This window comes from Colletotrichum destructivum, chromosome 1 (assembly GCF_034447905.1).
Source record: "Colletotrichum destructivum chromosome 1, complete sequence".
In the NCBI taxonomy this organism is placed as follows: domain Eukaryota; kingdom Fungi; phylum Ascomycota; class Sordariomycetes; order Glomerellales; family Glomerellaceae; genus Colletotrichum; species Colletotrichum destructivum.
The window spans coordinates 2,882,342-2,904,216 of record NC_085896.1 but is presented as its reverse complement, the minus strand read 5'-3'; the positions used below and the strand labels follow the sequence as shown (position 1 = coordinate 2,904,216).

The following is a 21,875-nucleotide window of genomic DNA, read 5'->3' as shown; positions in this document are numbered from 1 at the left end:
TGGAGACGAGAGGTGATTGACCCCGCGCTATACTACTTGGGGAAGTCTATTGACTTACTCGTTGCAGACTGGATAACAACAAAAACGCGCCGGGGTTTGCCCACTGTAATTGCGTGCAGTGTGTCGGAAGTCATTTCGCAGATGGGGGGCGTTGGTCATCACCCGTCAATCAACAAATACATACTTTTTTCCCTACTTCATTAACGAGTACACAGCAACTGCCAACATACTCCATGCCGCCTCGTCCAAATTACTCGCCTTGACGATACGAACACGACAACCCCAAGATGCCCGCACGAGTATCTACGAGGTCCACGCGGACTTCGGCCGCCGTTTCGCACAAATCCTCTGCGGCGACGCTCGGCTCTCGAGCATCAACAGCGTCTCGATCTTCTTCGCTCGCTCTCGACGTCCCAACCGAAAGACCCGATAACGAGCTTCGTGGCCAGGTGTGTGCCGTCTTCCGAGACGCGCAAAAGAACACAGCGTCACACCGCAAGCTCGTCGTCACCTTGCGCAAGATCCAGGAGGCCTGCGCATACGAGCCGACCAGCCTGAAGAAGTCAACAACAAACGATTTCGACGAGGAAGCCTTCAACTCCGAGTTTGTTCGGTGTGTCTTGAGGGTTATGCCCATCAAAAAGGCAGAGAGTGTTGGAGAGAAGACGATCCGGTTTGTCGGTTTCTTCCTGCGACATGCGAACGACAAGGACAACGAGATTCTGGGAGAGGTCGATGAGGATGCTAGTGTCATGCCCGAGACCCCCAGCACCAGACTTATCAGCTACCTCATGAGCACTGTTCTGCCCCTGATGGTGGCCAAAGACAAGTTTGTGCGGTACAGATCCACTCAATTAATCTCGCACATCATCAACTCTCTCGACGCCATCGATGACGATCTCTTCCAAAAACTCCGTTACGGCCTTCTCAAGCGCATCCACGACAAAGAGGCAATGGTCCGCGCACAGGCGGTTCTCGGCCTTGGGCGCCTGGCTGGCAACCAAGTTGACGCTGCGAACGACGATGATAGCGATGACGACGACGCCAGCGGCCTTCTCGAGAAGCTCTTGGAAGTTCTTCAAAACGATCCCAGCGCAGACGTGAGAAGGTCGCTTCTTGTCAACCTTCCCATTCTTCCTGCCACTCTCCCATACCTGTTGGAACGCGCCCGAGATCAAGATGCTTTGACTCGTAGGGCAGTCTATTCGCGGCTGCTGCCAGCTCTCGGCGATTTCCGACACCTCTCGCTCTCGATGAGAGAGAAGCTTCTCAGATGGGGTCTCCGTGACAGAGACGAAAACGTGCGCAAGTCCGCAGGCAGGCTTTTCCGCGAACGATGGATCGAGGACTGCGCCGGTGTTGCGCCGCCCGAGGAAGGGGCCCCGCCTGCCGAGCCCGCGCCTCCCAACTTCGACGGCCTCCTTGAGCTTCTGGAACGTATCGATGTTGTAAACTCCGGTGTTGAAAACGGTGTCGCTCTCGAGGCAATGAAGGGTTTCTGGGAAGGCAGGCCCGACTACCGGGAGGCTGTCACTTTTGATAACCATTTCTGGGAGACACTATCTGCAGAGTCAGTGTTCATGGCTCGTAGCTTCAACGACTTCTGTAGGAGCGAGGGCAACGGCAAGTTCGAGTCTTTGGTCGAGGAGAAGTTGCCAGAGGTAACCACTCTTGCGTTCTACCTCGAGAGATACATCAGCGTCTTGATTGAGGCCATTAAGAGAGTCTCCCAGGCAGAGGGCGAAGAGGACGAGGAGGAAGACACTGTTGAGCAGGAGTTCATCGTTGAGCAGATGCTTCACATCGCAATCACCCTTGATTACTCCGATGAGGTCGGTCGTCGCAAGATGTTCGCTCTGCTTCGCCAGTCGCTTTCGGTCCCCGAGCTTCCGGATGATGTAACGAAGCTCACAATCAACGTTCTGAGGGACATTTGCGCGCCAGACAACGCCGGCGAGAAGGAGTTTTGCTCAGTAGTCTTGGAGGCCGTCGCAGATGTTCACGACACAATTGTCGATGATCCAGCACCAGATGACCGCACGGAAGATAGCTTCCATTCGGCGAAGTCCGAGGTCGGCGGTGACGTAACACCTACACGAAGCGGCAGTCGACAGAAGAGTCCAGAGCTCAGTGAAGAAGAGGCTCGGGCGAAGGCTGTCAAGGAGATCATGATCAACATGAAATGCCTGCACATTGTGCAATGCATGTTGTCCAACGTCGCCGGTAACTTACAACAGAACGACCACTTGGTTTCAATGCTCAACAATCTTGTTGTCCCTGCCGTTCGCAGCCACGAGGCGCCGGTGCGTGAGAGAGGCCTCGTGTGCCTGGGTCTCTGCTCTCTCCTTGACAGGTCTTTGGCCGAGGAGAACTTGACACTCTTCATGCATTTCTTCACCAAGGGCCACACCGCCCTTCAGATCACTGCCTTGCAGATCCTTACCGACATCCTCAACGTCCACGGAGCTCAGCTGCTCAGCTCCACGCCTGCACTGCTCAAAATTTACATAAAGGCGCTGAAATCGGGTACAAAGTCGCCCGAGGTCCAGGCTGCCGCTACTCTAGCCGTTTCTAAGCTGCTGCTGGGACGTGTCGTGACGGACACAGAAGCTTCGGCCGAAATGCTCAAGACGCTCGTCGTCCAGTACTTCGACCCAGTCACGGCGACCAACCAGAGCGTCAGACAGGCACTAAACTACTTCTTGCCAGTCTTCTGCTACTCGCGAGCCGAAAACCAAGATCTTATGCGTACCGTCGCCCTGGATGCCCTGCACGCACTCCTGAATGTCCGTGAGAGCTTGGAAGACGATGACGCCGATGTCGATGAAGACATGGAGAGCTTGACGACCATCGGTGCCTGTCTGGTGGACTGGACCGATCCTCGCAAGTGCTTTAACCCTGCAACTGGCCTTGACTTGGAGAAAAAGACTGTCAACGGTGACATTCACTTGGAATTCGCGTTGGATATTTTGGATCGCCTGAACAGCAGCATTAGCAGTAAGTCAACCTTGATTTGTGACGAGACCCGAGGTTCAGTACTGACTTCCCTTCCAGAGGAAGAGAAGAAGGTCGTGGCGTCGCTACTCGGAAAGTTGTACATTTCGCCCACGAGTACAGAGGAGAAGCTCAGAGAGGTCTACGACGAGGTCACCATCGCCGTCAACGACAGGCTAATCTCCGACACGACTGGCCGCAACGCTCTCAATAAGGTCCACCTCAGCTTGGGCAAGATCATCGCCAGCCTCGGAGAACAGCAGGATGGCGAACCGCGTCGCATGAGCAGAAGCGTGTCCGTCGCCGCTTCGGTCGCCGGGTCTGTCGCCGGATCTATCGCCGGGTCTGTCGCCGGGTCTGTGGCGCCGTCCGACAGGCATGAGACCGACAATGAGAAGACAATCAACCTGGAGCCCGATATCAAAGAGGAGGATGAGGACAGCGATGACACCGTCATCCAGACCACTCTCAAGGACGACGGCAACTCTCTTGTGAGCGAGCTTCTGTCGGACGAGGAGGGCGCGTGAACATAACAAACACGTTGATAAAACCGGTTGGCACTTTTGTTTGATGGACAACCGTTCCTGGATCATGGGACAAGGAAGCTTCACGGGTTGGTTTATTTCACAAGGATTGATGATATCTATGTACTGGTAATGATGACCCCATGCGGAATCGATTATGCGAAATTGGGGGGTTTTTTTTTTTCGTTTTTTTTTCACCACAGATTGGGTTTCCAGCTCTCTGAGGAAGGCCGATCATGCGGATCCTAAGCGATAAAGTAGGCCGGAGACAATGATGTTTACGACGAGATGTTGCCCAATGCTCCAGGCCATGCAGTACAGGTACTTTGGTGAGAAGACGGTCCAGACAAACAGGTGTGTCCGCAGGGCCTCGCACGCCACCATGATGAAAGCGACGCTGCATGCCGTGAAGAGCGTCATGTGACCGACGTGCCGCAGAAACACGTCCCTCCCCTCATCGCTGCCCGCCCTGCGGTTGCGGTACTGAAGCAGCAGCAGGTTCGTGGCGGAGGCCCAATAGATCGGCCCGGCCCAGTTGCTCACAAAGGTCAGAACCCCGACGGCGACGACGCTGAAGCCGGCGACGCCGTTATAGGCGCTCGAGAGATCGACGGAGGATATGGCATTGGTGCCGCCAAAGGCGAAGAATGAGGCGTACTGCAGCAGCAGAGAAGTCGTGGAAAGCGCGGGCAGGTCGAGGTCGAGGGAGGCGAGGAAGGGAAGCTGGAAGGTAAAGAGGATGAGGAGCGGAATATTTGTCACGCGGGACTGGGTTGCAAGGAGGAGAGTCGTGAGGTGGTGAAGTAAAGGGGACGTGTGTCTCGCCTCGGTGAGCGGGTCGGATAGAGCGAGGTAAGTTGAATAGGCTGCCACAGCGGCAAGACCGATGAAGACGGCCCTGGCGCGGGCCACGAGGGAGAGACCCTGTGTGAGGGCCTTGAGGACAGCCGGGAGGCCGGTAACGAGCTCCGGAGCGTCTGCACTGGTGAAGGCGAGTTTGAACGTGAATGCGGAGAGGATGAGAGTGGCAGACGTGGCAGTGGCGAGTGTGCGAGGCAAGCCACGGAGTTTCCTCAGGATTTGTGCGAATAGGAAGAGATAGACTAAGCTGACGAGAGCCCAGAGGAGGGAGGGATTCGCTACGATGAAAGTCTTGACGATGTCGGGCTCGCCAGCGTGCTTTTGGCCGGTTTGGTTCCACCCCCGGATGAGCCTTGTGGCTGTTAATGCTAGCAGAAGCGAGGCCAGGGTTGGTACAAGGGCGCGAGTACTGTAGTATCAGTCAGACCTTTGAGAATCATGGTGTCGGGCCACTCGCGGGGTGCTCACGTTTGCATCTTCTTTACGGCCAAAGAGCCTAGCCAGGCCGACGTAGCCCAGTACCAGAAGTGCTGCTCTTCTTCAACATAGCTGCTAGCGAACATCATGATGCCATACGTGACGGTGATGGTGAGTAGCGGAATGAGGCTGGGCCGGACGCCGAAGACCAGAGAGCCTGTTCCGAGGAGGGCCACGGCTTCGCCGACGTGAAGCCTCCCCATGTCGTAGTTGCTGGCCATGCTGCTCATGAGATCTTGAGCGTTGCTGAGCCACTGCAGGATGTTAGTAAAACCTACACCTCGGGTTGGGGCAAGGCGGTTGCAAACCTTGGACATGGCTTCAAGCCATACTGGGTCTAGTTCTCCCTGGCCGTCGTCCATGACTTTGAGCGCGTCATTGACACGATGCCATTCACAAGCTAGCTCCTGAGCATCATCTTGCGGGCTCAAGCAGGCCTTCTGCGTTGAGGTGGTTGCGGAATCGAACATCTCAGAACCGAAAGTCGCTGTCACGATGTTCAAGATTTGGCGAGCGTTGCGGACGAGTAATTGGATCTGGTCGTTTTCTGCACCGCGTCAGTCAAGACACTCTCGGGTTCATGGCCGTAGAAACCCACTGTCTGACCAAAAGGGCAGGAAGTCCGATATGAATGCGCCCAGGTTGTTCTTGGGTACCGGGAAACCGAGAAGAGCGCCCAACGTAGGGGCGAGATCCGACTGTTCGACCTTGGTATAATAAGAAAAGTCCTCCCGAAACGCGGCCGGGGCTGGCAGGTGGCGTTGCAAGGCCTTGAGCTTCGGCGATATAAAAACAAGCGCCGGTGAGGTCTCCCCAGGAGATGATGCTCCATGGTTGCCGGCGTCGTTCATGCCGTGGTCTCCACAGAGAACCATCAAGGTCGAGGACATGTGGTCTTGATTTTCCATGGCACTGTAGATGCGCTTGACGATATCGTCCATTTCATGCTGTTTCGGGACCATGTGCGAGCTGGTCATGCAATCAGTACAGAAGTCCAGAAGCCTGTGTCCAACAGCGGTGGTCTTACCTTCGTGGTCCCGATTTGTGTCCGATGTGGTCCAAGCCGAGATAATGCAGAACCAATGTACTCCAGTCATCGTTCTGTAGTTCGGTATCGATGTGCCTGGTGACGTTATTGTCAACCTCGGTAAAGTCCTGGGATGGGTCAGTTGAAGAGCTCATGAGACCGATACCACATACTTACTGCAACGAAGAAGCTCGAGGTACCATCGGCGCGGTCAAAGGTTCCAGGGAAGAGCTTGAGCCAGGTATCGTCGCCATACATGACCAGTTTCCCCGCTTGTTTGGCCTTCATCTGAGCAAGCCAGGTGTCTTGAGCAGCCAAAGTCGAGGATGTGTCAGCTTCATCAAGATTTAGAATGACATCCAAGAAAGACGGGATCGAGCCGGTAGTGATGGCCTTGATCCTTGGCATTGTTACGGTCGGCGACCGAGCATAGGCAGTAAAAGGCAGAGCGGCTCCTTGACGAATAAGTCTACCCTAGTGTCAATGAAATGAAGACAGCCAGAGATCACACCCACTTACTCCTGAGTATGTGTAAAGCCTGCGCCTTCCACGTACACAAAGTCGCTATATGCATACCATCAGCATTTACCGCGCGTGTGCATATCAATTGATGCCGTTTACCTTCGCAGTGCATCGACTACCATGAATATGAGGCGGTCGAAAGGCGCAGCCGGTGGCGGGCCATACTCCAGCGTCTCATACTGGGCCAGACCTGGGAGAACTGGCTTGTAAGGGAAGAAGCCAGTCGCGAAGATGACAATCGCCACCGGAGTCAGTATATTGACAACCGTGAGAAGGGTCGTCAGAGCGCCCGATCCGTAACGAAAAGACATCTTCCTGGTGTGTCCATCAAGGTGGCCGTTGAGCGCAGTTTGGTGAGGTGAGAGGGAGCTTAGATGTGGGCTCCAGTACAATAAAAGTCGGCTCTGGGTTCCAGCGGCCGGAGGAGGATGGTTGCATAGCAATAGGGAGATGCCGCTAGGTCATTCATTCATGAGACGGTGTGCGAGAAGAGTGAGCGTCGCGAGGTAAGGCGAGTTGAAGGAAGAATGGATGTGACGCTTGCGAGCCAGCGGCGCAGTTCCGTCAAGGTCGTTTGGATCCGAAATGGGCAAAGCCGCTGAGTGGCCCAGAGGTTCACAGCTACCTATGTAATAATAATGGACTAGGAGCTGAGATTGAGAAGGACACTGTGACAGCTCTAGCACAGGGATGAGACGCACCTGGCTGGACGGTATTGCGCCCGCTGATTGGCCGAATTTGGTAAAGCGAAGTCCGAGTCCCGTTGCAGCACCAGAAGGCCCCGGCCGATACGAGCAAGATTCCTATCTAGGCTTACCAAGGTCCTATCGAGGCTCAGACTGTATTTGCTTTCTCAACCATGATTAGGTAACGGTTGTGACTGAAAGAAGTACGAAGGTTGAGGGCTGGCACTGAATAATATGTATTCTGCATCATTCAAGAGTCGTAATTGATTTACTCCCTGCTGGTGCAAATTCCGTCTACCGATTTTCAACCGAGTCTCAAATTCCGTTGGGTGCAGTTTGAAAAAACGACACCCAAATAACCGCAAAAAATTTCAGTCCCTTAATTACCCACACACAAAAAAACGCCAAGGAGGTATAGGCTATGTTCAGAAGCGAAACACTCGCAACGAGACTTCTCATCAGGGCGGTCTGTCTTTCGCCTCGTTGAAAGCGTCTCTCCAGCCATAACATAAAGTGACCATGAAGTCAGAAGCATGATGAAAAAACGGCAGCAACAAGCTCAGGCCTTCTTCTGAACACCTCCGCGACGGTCCTTGTACTTAGGGAAAACAACCTTGGACGTCTTCTTCCTTTGCTTTTGGATTCTACCAGACCGACGCTTGGGCTTGGCCGAGTCGACATCCATGACTGTAACGAGTGTCAGCTACGTAAAGTGTAGGGGTGGGTAAGCATGATTCGACGTACCGTTATCGTCAGTCTTTTCAGTCTTCTTCTCAGTATCATCGCCGTTGATTTGCGCTGTAGACAATTTAGTCTCTTGTAGATGTTTCAAGGCAATGGTGTTTTATGGGGTTGGGCACGCACCATCATCATTCTGCTCTTCAACGTCCATGTTGACATCGGCCTCCTTCTCCGGCTTGGGCTGCCTGGATAATTCCAGCAGCTTCGCCGAGAGACGCTCGGCTCTCGCCTGCTCAACAGGCCCAAAGACATTCGCCTTGAGTCTCTGGTTGTTCTTCTTAGTAACGCTGGATCTTGAGCTTCTAGCCATTGTTGCGGATGCTGCCCGGATGACTGGTGACGTGCGGAAGAGGGACTGGGAATGAAATGATGGACACAAAAAGGTCAAATGAGTAACTAAATGACTGAGTAGAGGTCGGCAGAGAGACGGAGAGTTGGAATTGTCGAGGGTGTGAAAGTTACTGTGTGAGAGCGAACGGTCTTTACCTTCAGTGAGTGAGCGTAGGAAATTTTACACAGGCGGTCGCTGACTAGCCCCGCCTCCCGATCAAGACGCCCACTGACACTGCAGGAATCCCTGGAAGGGTCTCACAAGGGGCCAGACCACCCGCCTGCCACTGCTCAATCCTATCCTCCACGCCGCGGGGCCTGCCGGCTATTGCCACCCCACTTTGTCCAGACGCCGTCCTCACTCCCAAGTCTCACCTCATTTTCAGTTCACACGGGCATTTTTCTGCCTGGCTGCAAAGGGTGAGTAAGTATTGAAAGTGGTCGACGAGAGACCGACGATGGATAGGCGGCATGCAGCAAACCTGGTTTAGGGGACGCAGAGGCTGAAACAGCGGCGGCTGCGTCCACTGCAGCCTGCAAAAGCTCACCGGTTTGGGACCCTGGTGGTGCTGCCGGCTGCCACATTCGCCCTGTGATTCTTCTATAAGGTGAAGCCCAATGGGGACACTTAGGTCCTCGGTTGGTCCTCTGTTTATTCCCACGCCCGGTCCTCACTACTGACTACACTGGGCACCGCCATTCGTCTTCAAAGAGCCCCAAAGGGCCGAGAAAGCTGGCGCCGGTCGCGAATGACATCAAACTCTTTGCCGACCCGAAGAATAGCCCGTTGGCAGGCCTAACCTCACCTCGTTCTGCCCCGACTCGCATCGCCGTTTTGTCTTGGACTTTACGCTGCTGTCTCTTTCTCGGTTGAACATTAGAGACAAGGCTGGGGTCCAGCACCACCAGCGTCATTGCAATTATTGTTGTCGAGGTTGCCAGGTCCCGTCGCAGAAAAAATCGCCGTAAAAAAGACACCGCAGTCGACCACTTCATACCTACTACCGCTGCCGCCACCACCACCACCACACACCCAGTTGCACCAACAGCCAAGAACACCCAGTGCAGAGCTACCTACTTACCCTGCCCTTGCTTTCCTCGACTGACTGACTGCAACTTCCCCACGCATTTTGCTCCTGCCTGTCGGCGCGCACCACGAGCCTTGCCGCTCCTGCCTCGTGTGGTTGCGCCCATGGTTCTTCTTTCCACTTGAGCCAGTCCTCGTTCTTTCCTTCTTTGTTTTTCTTCCCTAGGTATCCAAATCTGCAACCAGTTCAGCGATTTGAGCCAAGGCCACGAGACACTCCCCGACATCTCCGCGCTCCTCCCCCCGGCCGAAGTCGATCCGACGTCGCATCCGCAAACCTTCATGAGGCTATCACCGAACGCACCACCGCGACTCGTCCATCTCGCCCGGGAACCATGACCTCCATCCCGAGGCCTGAGCTGCATGCTCTGGTCAAGCTGGTAAACAGCAACCAGCTGCTCAACCGCCAGCTTTCCAGCATCTGTCAGCTGAACGGTCTCACTAGCAGTGGCGTCAAGGCGTCGCTGCAAGGCCGCATCGTCAATGGTGAGCCGCCCCTCCTCCTATTGCGCTCTTTCTCCCTTCTCCGCTTCTTCTTGCCGACTACGGCATTCTGCAAACCTCTGTGTTTTCTCCCCATCTTGAGATCCACCCTGGCTGACTTCTTCCGCCTACTAGCGATCCAAGAGGCCTTTAACAACAACGACGTGACTCGCTTTCAACAAATCCAACGCAGCATCGAGACCGCAAGAACCGGCGCCTCCTCTTCGCCCGCTTCCCACAAACAAGGCCGCCCTGCCGCAGCAACTACCCCCGTGCCCATGTTGCGTCAAGATCAACAATACTGGGGGAACTCGCGCACCGCTCGCCCCAGCGGTTCGAACGGCCTTGCCCTGCCCAGTCACGGATCGGGTGGTACGTCGGACACACTACGATTCATCCGCAGGCACTGATTCGTTAGCAGGACCGTCCTTCAGCAACAGCCCATTCTACGAGATCCAGTTTCGCGTCGGTAATGTTCGGCCTTGCGAGGGTACGTCATATTCTCACCGTCTTCTCACTGGGGCCTGCCGACTAACCATCACTCAGCAATGACCCAGCACAGAAACATGGTCTCTATCCCGGTCCGAACCAGCGAGAACCCGGGAGTCGACAAGGTTCTCGAGGACAAGTCATTACGCATTATGGTGTTCTGCGCTCAGAACGACAGCGGCACCCAAGACATCTCTTTCCCCCACCAGTCGGAAATCAAGGTCAATGGCACTGAGGTCAAGGCTAACCTCAGAGGCTTGAAGAACAAGCCAGGATCGACAAGGCCAGTCGACGTCACAAGCTACCTGCGTCTGAAAAACGACTATCGGAATTTCGTTGAGTTCACTTATGCGCTGACTCAAAAGGTGGGTTTTTTCGACGTCGCTTCTGTCGAGTAACCACTCATCCGATGGGCCTTTGCTGATGCCTGATTTCTGTATAGAAATTCTTTCTCGTTCTATACGCTTGCAAGATCACGTCGGCTCAGGAACTGGCCGAAAAGATCAAGGTGGGAAAGAAGATCCCAAAGCACAAGGTCATTGAAGAGAGTAGGTTTGTCCGAGTGAGCCACTCCGGCTTTGTTGCCTTGCTAAGTAAGAAATGACAGTCAGTAGAAAGGCGGCGGATACGGATATTGTCACCACATCGCAAGTCCTGTCATTGAAATGCCCTCTTTCCTATATGCGTCTCGATGTCCCGTGCCGCTCAGTCAATTGCTCGCACATTCAATGCTTCGACGCAACGTCATACCTTCAGCTACAGGAACAAGGTCCCCAGTGGCTCTGCCCCATTTGCAACAAGTCTGCGCCATATGAGCAGCTGGCTGTTGACGAGTGAGTTTTGCTTATCATTCGTTATCGTCTCCCAGCTGACCCTCCTTCGAGATATGTCCGAGACATCTTGGCAAACACCTCCAAATCTCTGGACCAGGTTACGATCGAGCCTGACGGACAGTGGCGCGTGAATTTGGCGCAAGACGATGGAAAGCCCACCAATGGCGGAAGCGGCCTGGTCGATGATGACGATGAAGATGATTGGGGTATTGTCGAGGTCAATCCTATTCGCAGCCGCAACTTCGAAACGCCCAACCGCTCAGTGGCCAGCACGGCCACTCCCACCACAACAATCATGTCACGTGAAAGCTCAGCAATGCCGAGGGGTGTGGGCACGACCAGTGGCAAGCGTCTTCATTCGGACAGGGTGACAATAGACCTGACCCTATCTGACGACGACGAACCCGTTGCGCCGCCCCCAAAGCGCCAACAATTACAAGGGCCAGGGTCATATACCAACGGCTACGGTAGTGGATTGCCGTATTGAGAGGTCTTCCTTATTCCCTCAATCTTGTTTATGGGATAAGGAGGGATCGCTGAGGTCAGTCATCTCATCGCGTACATAAATCCCTCGAAGGCGGATATGTGGCTCATGTATGCACTTTTCCCCCTCTTTTTTTTCAGTTTGGCGTGGGAAGGGACGGATGGATAGCTGTTCGGGCGTTTAGGAGGCAAAACATATCCCAATATCCTTGACGGCCGAGTGTTACATGGCATGGAAAGAGGGCGATAGTCAGCCCTAGAGCAGAAGTCCGCTTAGATAGCGGAGGCCCTATGAGGCAATGGCGAAGCTATAGGGGCAGCGGTCCCTCTACCAGGGAGTCATGATTGCGGGTAAATCTTCCGCAAAATCAAATACCATTACTGTGAAACTTCTCGTTCCTTCCCATGCCTCCTGATATCTTGTGCCAGGCCAAAATATTATCTTTTGGCGACCACCTCCTAGTGTGCCAGTAAACCCCAGAAGTAAGGTAGGAGCGGGAGCTGAGGTGTGGACCCTGGAGCTCAATGCCAGGCTCCACCAAGTACGTACCTAATCCACTTATCTGTCGTCCTTCACCTGCTTGCATTTGTATCTACCTTGCGCTTGTACACAAAGCTGGCGACAAACACCACGATACGAGCTATCACTGCATCCTTCTGAACATACCCAGCGCTTTAGTGAAGCCGTCCATATTTCGGATCCAACTCCCCCAGCAACCTGCCATTCATCTTTGCGAAGTCCTATCACGCTTGTACTACATCGCAATCGACTACCGAGCAATTTCCCAGACCTACCTTTACCTTAGCCCAAGGTACGAACGACAAGCGAAACAGTATCGTTGCCGAACCGCTCGGAGTCAGAAGAAACAAACGAAGGAGCCGATTTCGTCGCAGTCATGTCGTTCGAAAGCGTCATGCCGCCGTACAATGCCACGGACCCGTCGGCCTCATTCCTCAACTCCTCGTGCCTAGACTTCCTCCTCATCGAGCTCGTGCCGCTAGCTTTTCGCGTGACAAGGGAGCTTGACACGGCGCCGACGGGCGACACGGCGAATGGTACGGTCGCGGGGGCGCCCTCGAGCACTGGTGGAGGTGCTTCAGCCGACGCGCTGTCGTCTGTGAGCCATAGCCAGGGCGGGGGTGCAGCCGGTGGCAGTGCCGGTGGTCTCGCGCCGTCGAGCGCGGGTGGCGCGGCTGGGGGTAGCACAGCGCAGAAAATGGACGAGGACGAGGAGCGGGATGCGGTCTTTTACCGGCTTGAGACGCTGGGGTATCGCGTTGGGCAGGGACTCGTGGAGAGGTGCGTATGCCTCCGACTTCGCTCGTCGTCCCTCCATCTTCGGTTCTTCGCAACTAGAAAAATGGTGGAAGCCGGCAGGCAATGTTACAACGACAGGAGGCTTGAAGACGCTGACCCAATGTATGTTGTTGCAGATTCTCGAGAGACCGGCCGCGGTTCAACGACACGCTCGACGTCATCAAGTTCGTCTGCAAGGACCTCTGGTCGCTGGTGTTTAGGAAACAAGTGGACAACCTCAAAACGAATCACAGGGTATGTCTTCGCAGTGTCTTGGGGTCTTCCAAGAAAAGGAGAGATCAAGCTTAGGAAAGGCAGTGCTGACATTTTCCGTTCTGCTACATCAGGGTGTCTACGTCTTGACGGACAACTCGTTCAAGCCGTTCTCGAGGATGAGCACAGAAGCCGGCGGGCAGGCCGTTGTTCGGGCACAACCGGTTTGTTCTGATCTTGGACACAGCCGACATTCCAAAGTGCTGACTACCCTCGTCGGCAGTTCCTCTGGTTCCCCTGCGGAATTGTGCGCGGAGCCTTGGCGGCGTTGGGGATCAACGCTACCGTTCAGGCCGAGACGAACGAACTACCGGCCGCCATCTTTCAGATCAAGACATTGCCGTCGAGTACATAACTCCCATCAGAGAGGTTTTTATTCCATGAGCCACAGTTTCTCTTGCACGAGCACAAACAAAGCAAATCATGGGCTTGACGGGATACTGCCGCCGCAGGTATCTATTTGAAGATGCGGTCAATCTGAGTTGATTCCGAAGGTGTCTAACTCCAATTAAACCAAGTTGGCTGATGAGGCAGGCGGAAACACCGCCGCCGCCGATTTCTCGCCATATCCCAAACCACCGACGCCTCTGCCCCGTACGTACCGCGAAATCACGAGTCCAGTTGACATCGTACGCTCGTCATCTACACACTGTGCGAGATCAACGCCATTTCACAGCCTAGGAAAAAGAAGAATCGATCAGCCAGAATTCTCCCTCGGTTGTATTTCATCTATCACCAATTCTCCTTGGCTACATTTGGAAGCTGTTGTCACAACGCTTACTCAAGAGGGTTCCGGGGGGCTGTTACGGAAACAATTGTACAAAGGGGGGAATCACTTTTGAGGGGGGTTGTGGGCAAAGTCAACACCCTTCTTGATGTTGCCCTTCAATCCCGCAACGGCGGCCTCCAGCAACTTCTTCTCCTTCTCCGTGATGTTGCCGAGAATGTCAATCGCCTTCTCGGCACCGTTAGGCTGTGAGGGTGTCAGTGTGGCGCCTTGGAGTAAGGGGTGGGAATGCAGTTTTGCTGCGAGACTTACGCCGAGCTCAATGGGAACGGAAAAGAAGTCAACGCCAGTCTTCTCGGCAATCTCCTTACCGCCTGGCACACCGGGCAGGTAGACGTAGCTAGGCTCAACAAGACCCTTCTCGCCCTTGACTGCCTTGAGAACCTTCTCAGCGAATCTACCACTGTCAGTCTAAATCTTTGCGATGTGCCAATCTCACTCTCACCTGAAACCGGCATAGGCCATAGAGAGGGTGGCGGAACCAGCGCCATCCTTGGCCTTGACGACCTCGTCACCGCCGAACTGGACGCGGTTGACAAGAGCATCGTACTTGTCGTCGGGGATAGAGACGGAGGGCTGGACTTGACTGAACAGGGGAACGATGGTCTCGCCAGAGTGGCCGCCAATGACGGGGACGTTCAGCTCATGGGGCTTTGACTTGCCCGAGATCTCAGCAACAAAGGTCTCGGCTCTGACGATGTCGAGGGTGGTAACACCAAAGAGGCGCTGGGGGTTGAAAACACCCTTGGCCTTGAGGACCTCGGCGGAAATGGGGACGGTAGAGTTGACGGGGTTGGAGATGACAAGGATGAATGCCTTGGGGGCGACCTCGGCGGCGACCTCGATCAGGCCCTTGACGATTCCAGCGTTGATGTTGAAGAGGTCATCACGGGTCATGCCGGGCTTGCCTGGTAAGGCCGCCGTCAGCATGAAACCGGCGCGGGCGGTGGGACCCAATTAGACTTACGGGGAATTCCAGCAGGGATGACAATGATGTCGGCATCCTTAAAGGCGGCCTTAGCACCGTCATCCTTGGGCAGGTAGCCGGTGGTCTTCTGCTTGCGGTAATCTTTGTTTAGCATACAACAGTCCGTGGGGCACAATGCTATTGAAATATGGCGAGACGTACCGCGACGGATGAGATGTGGGAAAGATCGGTGGCAACACCGGGAGTGTTGACGACATCGTAGAGGGCAAGCTCGTCGACGAGAGGAGAGAGCTTGAGGAGGAGGGACAGAGGCTGGAGAGGAGAAATTGCTGGTCAGCCCACGCGAACTAGATTTGCCTGATCCAGGCGGGGTCTGTCTGTTTGGCGTCATCGTACCTGTCCAATACCGCCAGAGGCGCCAGCAACAACTAGGACAAGCAGTCAGCATGAAGTTCTATGCGTAGTCTGGAACAGGGTCCGCATACCGGCCTTGACCATTTTGACGATGTTTGTGTGTTTCGGTTTAAAGAAAATGGGTTGGAGAGGTGATGGCCTAAAAGGTTCTCGCGGATTAGCGGGGTGTTTCTTTCGAAGCTCGGCAGGAGCTTGTTCGCTTAGCAGGTAAGCTCTGGCCTGTGTTTGTATTACCAGAACAAGGTATAGAGCTTCTCTACCCGAGGCTTTGGGGAAGACGATCGTCACACACGTACTTTGAGGTTTATCTGCGATGCTCAATTTCGAATGGGCAGGGTAGAATCAGGCGGGAGGTATGCTGGTTTAGTACGAAGAGGAAGAGAAGAAAGAGGGCGTGAGAGCGAGGTAGAAGTAGTCTGCGCCAGCTGATACCTAGTTCGGAGGCTGTCGGCGGGGACGTAGGTTCAACCGCGGGGGGACAATTGCGACGGGTCCTTCTTGCCCACCCCTCGTCTCATGGGATCATCTGTGTCATTGGGTGGAGGGGCACGAAGAGGGGCAACAATTGGAAGGGGAGAAAGGGGGGTGACGCCAGTGCATGCGCAGAATAGTGACAGCGACTAGCGACTGCGACTGTACCGCTTGTCGCATAGTGTAGTACGCTGCAGGCATGCTGCAGGATGCGCTGCACCCAGCAAGATCATGCTGCTTGCTGCTCTCTATTTGCCTGCTTGATTGCCCCGGCCCAGTGCTGTTTTTGTCTCGGGAGTCGGAGACTTGAGGGGGGAATGGGACTGGAGGTAACAAAGAGCGAGGTACCTTTTCCCTGCCGCACCAGGGAATAGCCGTCGCAGACACCTGTAGGCCATTCGTCGTTATTCGAGGCCCAAACAAAGAAAAGGTCTCTGAGACACGCCCAGGCAAAGAAGACGAGACTTGTCCCCGAGCAGTTTATCCCGCCTCCAAACCAGTAACCTTTCTTCAAGGTATCGATGGCAAAAAAAAAAAAAAAAGGAAACGCCGGGTTTATCTTACTCGGGTCAATCTGACCCCCAAATCCCCCCACGGGCCATTCCCCTCATCCATTCCGCCATTTTCATCGGGCCTGATGCATGTGAGAGACAAATATGTGAGAGCCCGTTCTCGTCCAACTCCGTCGTCTCCGTCAACTTCCGGAAACTGGCCCATACGTTCCGATGTCTCCCTGCTCATAACGGGCCCAGTCCTAACCGCAGGGGAGCTCTGACCTATGTATAGCCAAAACTCGGGTGCGGTAGAAACCAAACGTATCCATCTTGAGTGTGCCTAGTGCATTGCGAAGCGGCCCATTGCCCGGTAAAGGAGTTGCTTGCATCATTGATGGTATCGTCCTCCTCGATGAGACAATCCGAGATGTGTACCATGCCTATCATGTTTGAGTAGAGCAACTGCCCACTATTGATACGTCTCGCTGGTCGCTATTAAGCACTCAGGTAATAATTATTCATTATGCACCATCTACCACGTATAATTGTAACTGCCCTGCCTATTGGTTAAGTAAGGCAACTGTGCAACCCCGGCTGCCAGACTTACCCCGCCATGTTGCAATGGGGGGAAGCATTTCACAGTGCCGGAGTAATATGGGCATCAAATCTAAGTCGGCGATGACTTACTCCGCGAACGCTAGGCAGGACGAATCCCGTCTTCAATGTCTCACAGCCCTTTTCGGCAATCTCTCGTGGAACAGCAGGCGCGGCTTTGTCATCGCCAGGGACGCAGCAGGGCCGGGAGCCGAACCACCCGTCGACGTCCCGATGCCTGCCCGCGGTCCCGAGGTTCAAGTGTGAATCGCAGCCTGCTCTACTCGGGCAACTTCGGGTAGCAGCCGATGGCCGCACCATCACGAACAACACTCGCCACACTCCGGCTACTGTCTTCTGACTTTGCCATATTGGACCACGGTCAACCCACTCTATAGCTCCGGAACTTTCCTGTTGTGGAGGCTTTTCATCATTGCAGGATGCGCGTTCGGAGTACACAACGCCTCGTGGGCCTTCACGATGAAAAAACAAGTCTCTCCCTTGCGAGCAGTGAAACCAGTCCAGTCATTATTTTTTGGCCCTTTGACTCAAGCTTTTGATTTGTTTCCGCCTGTGTCCCTCAAAAAGGTATTCTATTTGCTCGACGTAACGCCCAAACCAAGCCTTTCCCGTCCGCTAAAAAGCATAACACGCTTATGCCTCAGTCTCGGTAGCCTTCTTGGCCTTGGGGCCGCGGAGCTTCTTCTCGGGGGTGGCCTTCACGGGGCGCTGGGAGCGGCGGATAGCGGAGACACGCTGGACGGCGGCCTCACGGAGGTCGGCACGGTAGCCGCCGGCGGCAGCCTGACGGGCAACAGCGGAGTAGGTCCTGTTTCCGAATTATCAATATCTCGTAGTTCTCGGAGCAGTCGTACTGTCCATGCCGAAAAGCAGACACAAGCCGGATTCCAACTCACTTGCGCGCGGACTTGTTACCGCCGTAGGTAACCTCAGTGGTGCCCTGGGCAGGCTTGTTGCCGTTCTTCTGGTTCTTGCTGATCACCTTGACACCGCCCTTCTCGTTGGGGACAACGCCAATGGCCTATGTATCGCATTGTCAGTCACTTCTGTTCGAGATCGCCACGTCGTTCGTTCGGGTAAGATGGTTGTCGAGCTCGTGAGGGGAGATTGAAGTTCGTATATGAATGTACCTTGTCGTTGACGAAACCAGCGTACTGTATCTATAGTTAGCCAAACTGCAATGATCCCCACCACTTCTTTTCCAAACAGTTTGTTCTTGGACATACCTTGCGGGAGTGCTTGTTGACCAGGTTGAGGGGGTCGCGGGAGAGCTGGAGACCGCCGGCGTCGTTGCGGTTGACCAGGAACGCATTCTGGCTGCCTGTGTGTCGGGGGAAACGAGAAATGGTAAGCCGGTTTGTCTTCTGTTTTTTTTTTCTTCTCCTTCGCTGGTGCTCTAGGCTACACGCGCGGCAGGACGTCGAGGTGCAACTTACGGACGACCTCCCAGATCAGGTCCGAGGAAACGTTGGGCAGAGTGGCGGCCATTTTGACTGATTTGAGGGATCACGGAATGGGTTGATGAATACCTTCACGAATCTCTGTTCACTGCCTTCTGCGTCTTGGTCGAATTCAATGGCCGGAATTGAATGTGTGGGCTATCGCTTAGCTTTCGTTTTGCGGACTAGCGCCCTTGGTTCCCACTTATCTTATCGCAGCGCCACACCCGAGACCCCTCCGGGGCACAGAAGCCCTCCTCGACGGGCCGGCACGGGTGTGGCTGGTGATGGCGGTGCATTCAACGATTCCTACGTGTGTAGACGACATCTCCCTGAATTGACAACTTGACGACGCTTGACATATCCAAATCTTGCTTGTATTGTGTTTTCTTCGATGTCTCGTAGTTTTTGAGGCGTGTATTAGCAGCCGAGCGATTGATCCAAAGCAACTCAGCGCGTTCCTTCTGTAATACTACTTTTCATTTCGAGTTGTCTGTAGGACCCTTGACTACAGGACAGACTGGAAAGGTAGCATCCCTCATGCGATTGATATCCTTGCACGGGAGATCTCACGCATTTATTGGTCTCATGAGTTTGACACAATGTGGTTATGTTACTAAAATGTCGGACAAATTGGAGCCTTTAGGTTGAGTTAAGACATATATCAGGACTATGCAGTCGGGCATGGCTCGAGATGACGGTATGGGACCGGCTACTGTAAATGTAAATAGGCAAAACTAACGATCCCTGCCCTCTTCAGGCTTGTAGATCCATTTATGCAAGACCTATATCACCGTGACATCTTTCAGCTTGTACTGGTCTACAGATGATTGTTCCGACTAGGTTTACCATTGTCTTGTCGCCTGTTATGATGCTCGTCCATTAACGAGATGGCTTTCATGCTCAGCCGCAACATCTGAAAGCCAGGGAACGGTCGTCAAGTAAATTGTGGCGAAGGTGAAAACGATATCTCGCAAAACATTGGTTCAAGACAGCAAAAGAAGAAGAAAACCACTTGCTGCATGGGACGATGCTATCCATCATGCAATGATTTATATGCGCAGAGACTTCCGTCCTCGTATAGTGCAAGTGTATAATAAAGCTAAGTTCATGTGCGACGAATCCCCCCGATGAGTATCAAATACACATGGTTACGTCATGTTGTTGAGAGACAACAATTGCCCCCTCCAACATGCAAAGAGGATTCGCTGTGGATGCATACGTCGTTTCCCAATCGAAAACCAAATAACCCCGAGCCTTCATAGTTATTCAGTGAAGAAAACGGATATCGCGTCAGTCGAAGTCGGAGGCATTTTCTGCCTAAGCCCTTAATCTGACACAACGACACTTCAAAACAATCGCGCAACGTTTCCCGGCCTCACACATGGCACGACCGGACACAACACTCGCTAGAAGAGGTTATTTACGATTTTTCAGGATAGTTCGGGCTACATGGACATCCAAAGCGCCTCGTAGACCTGATTTGAGATGGTGAAGTCTATAGTTTCTCTGGCGAGTGGATACCCGTTCAAGACTGACATATCTCACGTTGCTCAGCAACTCAGTCTCATGTATTTAGGCTCTAGGCCCATCAACTATTACAGCCAACGTATAGCCGAGTCAATCCTTGATAAGTGATACGAGTTAGTGATGAATAGCATTCTCCAGACAAGGTTGTCATGTCCCCGGCTAGCCCAATTTACATTGCTGTGCCCAAAAGTGCTTCCATTGAGCGTCAGGGGCACATGACTTTAACAATGTCGCATGCCATATCCATTCTCATGGCTACAAGTCATTGGCCTGTAGCTGAAGCCCGTACAACATAAGTTGGATCAAGGCGCCTGAAACACGCTACAACCCGTGTGGATCATGTGGTTCGTTGATGCCAGGTGCGTGGAAGAGAGACGACCCAGTTGCTTCATAGACGGGCCTTGAAAAAGCTGAGGATGGGCCCATGTCCTAAATCTGCTCCGGCGTGGTCATCTAGACAGACCGGTGATACTCGGCTCCTGTACCGGGAGGTTTGTCCGGCCGGACGTAGGGTTTCAAAGTGCGGGCGGCGACCCACCCCGGCTGCAAGGTCTCCCAGATCAGATCAGTGACTACTGGGGGAGGGGGGGTCAGCTCTGGGGTGCTCGCAACCCCACCTTTATGCAGAACTGAAATTCGGGGGTTATCATTCAGATTGACTTTAGTGACGCGGACGCATGATTCGTCGCGGTAGTGGGTGGCTGTTCGGCGTAACCCCCGAGGAATTTGGCGACAACTGGGGCTTTGAGATAGAATAATAGAGGCGGCTTCCGGATGTTCCTTAGAGTGCCGACGACATCTCGCCGTTGAGGCCCTCTTTCTCCGGTATCTGGAGGATTCCGGATGGTGGGGGAATCCTATGTCTTGCTGCGGTTCCCAACCAGGCGAGACCCAGAAAGCTTCGTGGCCCATGCCATGGAGTGAGTGGGTGAGGGCCAGCTGACGTGATGCAAAAGGTTTGTTTCTCGCAAAGTTGGCGGGCGGCACGCTTCGCGTCAGCGACCTCCCTTGCCGCCCGATGCCGTGAATGGTTCTGCGCCCGCGGCCCTTACGTATGCTTCTCAACGGAACGGTAAGGAAGGGCCTTGGTGAGTGGGGCCTCACCTCCCTAAGGCTAGATGAGCCTGCAGGGTCAGACGGAAACACGGGGGCCGCTGGCAGCCCCGGCCTCCCGAGAGGCCTGCGCCTTATTACAATCACGCAGCGTGCCCACTGGCAGCCAGGCGCTGCTGCAGGCAAGGCCCCAAGACAGCCAAGCACCCCCAAAAGGGCCCAAGAGCAATGCACACGCAATGCAACAGCAGCCCGGCCGCCACAACCATACGACGGGGCAGCATTCGTCATTTCGTCTCCTTCTTTACCCCTTCTCTTCCCTTTCCTGCAAAGAGTCAAACACGACCGACGCCCGACCGCCTGCAGCTCTCGACATGATTGCTTAAGTCCAACGAACGGTAGTCTCTGACCGTTTCGCCTTCGTTGCCGACCTTTTGTTTGTTTCCTAGCCTGTACCCTATCTTCTCTTCGTCTTCCATTGCGACCACTTTGCACTTCAGCAGTCACCTGCACACAGCTGGGTACCACCTCATCACCAACCGACCGGCCAGTGCATCAAACCAAGTAGGGCCACAACTGTTGCCCCCCCATCGACCAAGTGACCGACGAACCGAGCGACTTGGACCTGATTTAAACTCGACTCACCAAGATGTCCTACCTACTCTACTCCGTCTCCTTCCTCCTCCTCGTCACCGCTACGGCGCTCTACCTTACTCGCGCCCACTGGCTACCACACCTCGCCGACCTCCCCATCCCTGGGCGCGACTACATTTACTCGAGCCTCCCGTCCAGCTTCGTCGGCGACGTGGAAGCCGGCCTCTCTAGCTCCACATTCGACCTTGCCGGCAATGTTGAGTCGGGCGATGCCCGCGCCGGCCTCGACGACCGGTCCAAGGCTGAGATTCTGAAGATCATGAAGAAGCGCCGCATGAAGTTCGACGACGCCCGCAGGGCCTACATGCAGCAGCGTTTCAAGGCCAACGGCATCGGGCCCGACGGGCGGCCGCTGGATCCCAAGGCCGTGACGTTCAGCTAAA

At 54.3% G+C, this 21,875-nt stretch overlaps 9 protein-coding genes across 9 annotated transcripts; 5 read left to right on the top strand and 4 right to left on the bottom strand.

Annotated features, from left to right (window-relative positions):
* Nucleotides 1–133: 133 nt before the first annotated feature.
* On the top strand, nucleotides 134–3,663 carry CDEST_00881 (Putative armadillo-like helical, nuclear condensin complex subunit 3 domain-containing protein). The gene is made up of 2 exons (XM_062917040.1): nucleotides 134–2,997; nucleotides 3,055–3,663. Exons 1-2 carry the CDS (start codon nucleotides 288–290, stop codon nucleotides 3,519–3,521), a joined length of 3,177 nt encoding a protein of 1,058 aa, XP_062773091.1. The 5' UTR covers nucleotides 134–287; the 3' UTR covers nucleotides 3,522–3,663.
* A 1-nt stretch (nucleotide 3,664) lies between these two features.
* CDEST_00880 (Putative Type I phosphodiesterase/nucleotide pyrophosphatase/phosphate transferase) lies at nucleotides 3,665–7,011 on the bottom strand. Its single transcript, XM_062917039.1, has 8 exons — nucleotides 6,505–7,011; nucleotides 6,403–6,447; nucleotides 6,061–6,352; nucleotides 5,884–6,011; nucleotides 5,455–5,825; nucleotides 5,165–5,403; nucleotides 4,848–5,110; nucleotides 3,665–4,788 (listed from the first exon to the last, which is right to left on the bottom strand). Exons 1-8 carry the CDS (start codon nucleotides 6,714–6,716, stop codon nucleotides 3,753–3,755), a joined length of 2,586 nt encoding a protein of 861 aa, XP_062773090.1. The 5' UTR covers nucleotides 6,717–7,011; the 3' UTR covers nucleotides 3,665–3,752.
* Nucleotides 7,012–7,313: 302 nt separating this feature from the next.
* On the bottom strand, nucleotides 7,314–8,318 carry CDEST_00879 (uncharacterized protein). Its single transcript, XM_062917038.1, has 3 exons — nucleotides 7,956–8,318; nucleotides 7,836–7,889; nucleotides 7,314–7,778 (listed from the first exon to the last, which is right to left on the bottom strand). The coding sequence occupies exons 1-3, from the start codon at nucleotides 8,140–8,142 to the stop codon at nucleotides 7,651–7,653; spliced, it is 369 nt and encodes a 122-aa protein (XP_062773089.1). The 5' UTR covers nucleotides 8,143–8,318; the 3' UTR covers nucleotides 7,314–7,650.
* A 568-nt stretch (nucleotides 8,319–8,886) lies between these two features.
* CDEST_00878 (Putative Zinc finger, MIZ-type, Zinc finger, RING/FYVE/PHD-type, PINIT domain-containing protein) lies at nucleotides 8,887–11,923 on the top strand. Its single transcript, XM_062917037.1, has 7 exons — nucleotides 8,887–9,735; nucleotides 9,868–10,104; nucleotides 10,154–10,222; nucleotides 10,279–10,586; nucleotides 10,664–10,769; nucleotides 10,829–11,054; nucleotides 11,106–11,923. Exons 1-7 carry the CDS (start codon nucleotides 9,585–9,587, stop codon nucleotides 11,539–11,541), a joined length of 1,533 nt encoding a protein of 510 aa, XP_062773088.1. The 5' UTR covers nucleotides 8,887–9,584; the 3' UTR covers nucleotides 11,542–11,923.
* A 156-nt stretch (nucleotides 11,924–12,079) lies between these two features.
* CDEST_00877 (Putative transport protein particle (TRAPP) component) lies at nucleotides 12,080–13,467 on the top strand. The gene is made up of 4 exons (XM_062917036.1): nucleotides 12,080–12,837; nucleotides 12,972–13,089; nucleotides 13,182–13,271; nucleotides 13,331–13,467. Exons 1-4 carry the CDS (start codon nucleotides 12,434–12,436, stop codon nucleotides 13,460–13,462), a joined length of 744 nt encoding a protein of 247 aa, XP_062773087.1. The 5' UTR covers nucleotides 12,080–12,433; the 3' UTR covers nucleotides 13,463–13,467.
* Nucleotides 13,468–13,508: 41 nt separating this feature from the next.
* Nucleotides 13,509–15,661, bottom strand: CDEST_00876 (Putative lactate/malate dehydrogenase, malate dehydrogenase, active, L-lactate/malate dehydrogenase). The gene is made up of 9 exons (XM_062917035.1): nucleotides 15,533–15,661; nucleotides 15,308–15,375; nucleotides 15,219–15,250; nucleotides 15,024–15,134; nucleotides 14,862–14,949; nucleotides 14,340–14,802; nucleotides 14,147–14,291; nucleotides 13,944–14,080; nucleotides 13,509–13,784 (listed from the first exon to the last, which is right to left on the bottom strand). The coding sequence occupies exons 2-9, from the start codon at nucleotides 15,318–15,320 to the stop codon at nucleotides 13,778–13,780; spliced, it is 996 nt and encodes a 331-aa protein (XP_062773086.1). The 5' UTR covers nucleotides 15,321–15,375; nucleotides 15,533–15,661; the 3' UTR covers nucleotides 13,509–13,777.
* A 945-nt stretch (nucleotides 15,662–16,606) lies between these two features.
* Nucleotides 16,607–18,414, bottom strand: CDEST_00874 (Putative large ribosomal subunit protein eL28). The gene is made up of 5 exons (XM_062917033.1): nucleotides 18,253–18,414; nucleotides 18,043–18,137; nucleotides 17,947–17,970; nucleotides 17,713–17,837; nucleotides 16,607–17,624 (listed from the first exon to the last, which is right to left on the bottom strand). The coding sequence occupies exons 1-5, from the start codon at nucleotides 18,302–18,304 to the stop codon at nucleotides 17,450–17,452; spliced, it is 471 nt and encodes a 156-aa protein (XP_062773084.1). The 5' UTR covers nucleotides 18,305–18,414; the 3' UTR covers nucleotides 16,607–17,449.
* On the top strand, nucleotides 16,856–17,062 carry CDEST_00875 (uncharacterized protein; the record flags this gene model as incomplete). Its single annotated transcript, XM_062917034.1, has 1 exon — nucleotides 16,856–17,062. One exon carries the CDS (start codon nucleotides 16,856–16,858, stop codon nucleotides 17,060–17,062), a length of 207 nt encoding a protein of 68 aa, XP_062773085.1.
* A 2,751-nt stretch (nucleotides 18,415–21,165) lies between the features above and the next one.
* CDEST_00873 (uncharacterized protein) lies at nucleotides 21,166–21,875 on the top strand. The gene has a single exon (XM_062917032.1). The coding sequence runs from the start codon at nucleotides 21,488–21,490 to the stop codon at nucleotides 21,872–21,874; it is 387 nt and encodes a 128-aa protein (XP_062773083.1). The 5' UTR covers nucleotides 21,166–21,487; the 3' UTR covers nucleotide 21,875.

Bases quoted from the DNA above. Each gene is read 5' to 3' on its own strand.
- CDEST_00881 (XM_062917040.1), top strand. From the start codon at position 288: ATGCCCGCACGAGTATCTACGAGGTCCACGCGGACTTCGGCCGCCGTT. The intron at 2,998-3,054 runs GTAAGTCAACCT...CTTCCCTTCCAG, and splicing joins CCTGAACAGCAGCATTAGCA to AGGAAGAGAAGAAGGTCGTG.
- CDEST_00880 (XM_062917039.1), bottom strand. From the start codon at position 6,716: ATGTCTTTTCGTTACGGATCGGGCGCTCTGACGACCCTTCTCACGGTT. The intron at 6,448-6,504 runs GTAAACGGCATC...GTATGCATATAG, and splicing joins GTAGTCGATGCACTGCGAAG to CGACTTTGTGTACGTGGAAG. The intron at 6,012-6,060 runs GTAAGTATGTGG...GACCCATCCCAG, and splicing joins CCTCGAGCTTCTTCGTTGCA to GACTTTACCGAGGTTGACAA.
- CDEST_00879 (XM_062917038.1), bottom strand. From the start codon at position 8,142: ATGGCTAGAAGCTCAAGATCCAGCGTTACTAAGAAGAACAACCAGAGA. The intron at 7,890-7,955 runs GTGCGTGCCCAA...AATTGTCTACAG, and splicing joins TGAAGAGCAGAATGATGATG to CGCAAATCAACGGCGATGAT. The intron at 7,779-7,835 runs GTACGTCGAATC...CACTCGTTACAG, and splicing joins TGAAAAGACTGACGATAACG to TCATGGATGTCGACTCGGCC.
- CDEST_00878 (XM_062917037.1), top strand. From the start codon at position 9,585: ATGACCTCCATCCCGAGGCCTGAGCTGCATGCTCTGGTCAAGCTGGTA. The intron at 10,105-10,153 runs GTACGTCGGACA...ATTCGTTAGCAG, and splicing joins GCCCAGTCACGGATCGGGTG to GACCGTCCTTCAGCAACAGC. The intron at 10,587-10,663 runs GTGGGTTTTTTC...ATTTCTGTATAG, and splicing joins CTTATGCGCTGACTCAAAAG to AAATTCTTTCTCGTTCTATA.
- CDEST_00877 (XM_062917036.1), top strand. From the start codon at position 12,434: ATGTCGTTCGAAAGCGTCATGCCGCCGTACAATGCCACGGACCCGTCG. The intron at 12,838-12,971 runs GTGCGTATGCCT...ATGTTGTTGCAG, and splicing joins GGGCAGGGACTCGTGGAGAG to ATTCTCGAGAGACCGGCCGC. The intron at 13,272-13,330 runs GTTTGTTCTGAT...CCTCGTCGGCAG, and splicing joins CCGTTGTTCGGGCACAACCG to TTCCTCTGGTTCCCCTGCGG.
- CDEST_00876 (XM_062917035.1), bottom strand. The intron at 14,292-14,339 runs GTGAGAGTGAGA...TGACAGTGGTAG, and splicing joins ATGGCCTATGCCGGTTTCAG to ATTCGCTGAGAAGGTTCTCA. The intron at 14,081-14,146 runs GTAAGTCTCGCA...ACACCCTCACAG, and splicing joins CCGTTCCCATTGAGCTCGGC to CCTAACGGTGCCGAGAAGGC.
- CDEST_00874 (XM_062917033.1), bottom strand. From the start codon at position 18,304: ATGGCCGCCACTCTGCCCAACGTTTCCTCGGACCTGATCTGGGAGGTC. The intron at 17,971-18,042 runs GTATGTCCAAGA...CTATAGATACAG, and splicing joins TCAACAAGCACTCCCGCAAG to TACGCTGGTTTCGTCAACGA. The intron at 17,838-17,946 runs GTACATTCATAT...TGCGATACATAG, and splicing joins CTGGTTTCGTCAACGACAAG to GCCATTGGCGTTGTCCCCAA.
- CDEST_00873 (XM_062917032.1), top strand. From the start codon at position 21,488: ATGTCCTACCTACTCTACTCCGTCTCCTTCCTCCTCCTCGTCACCGCT.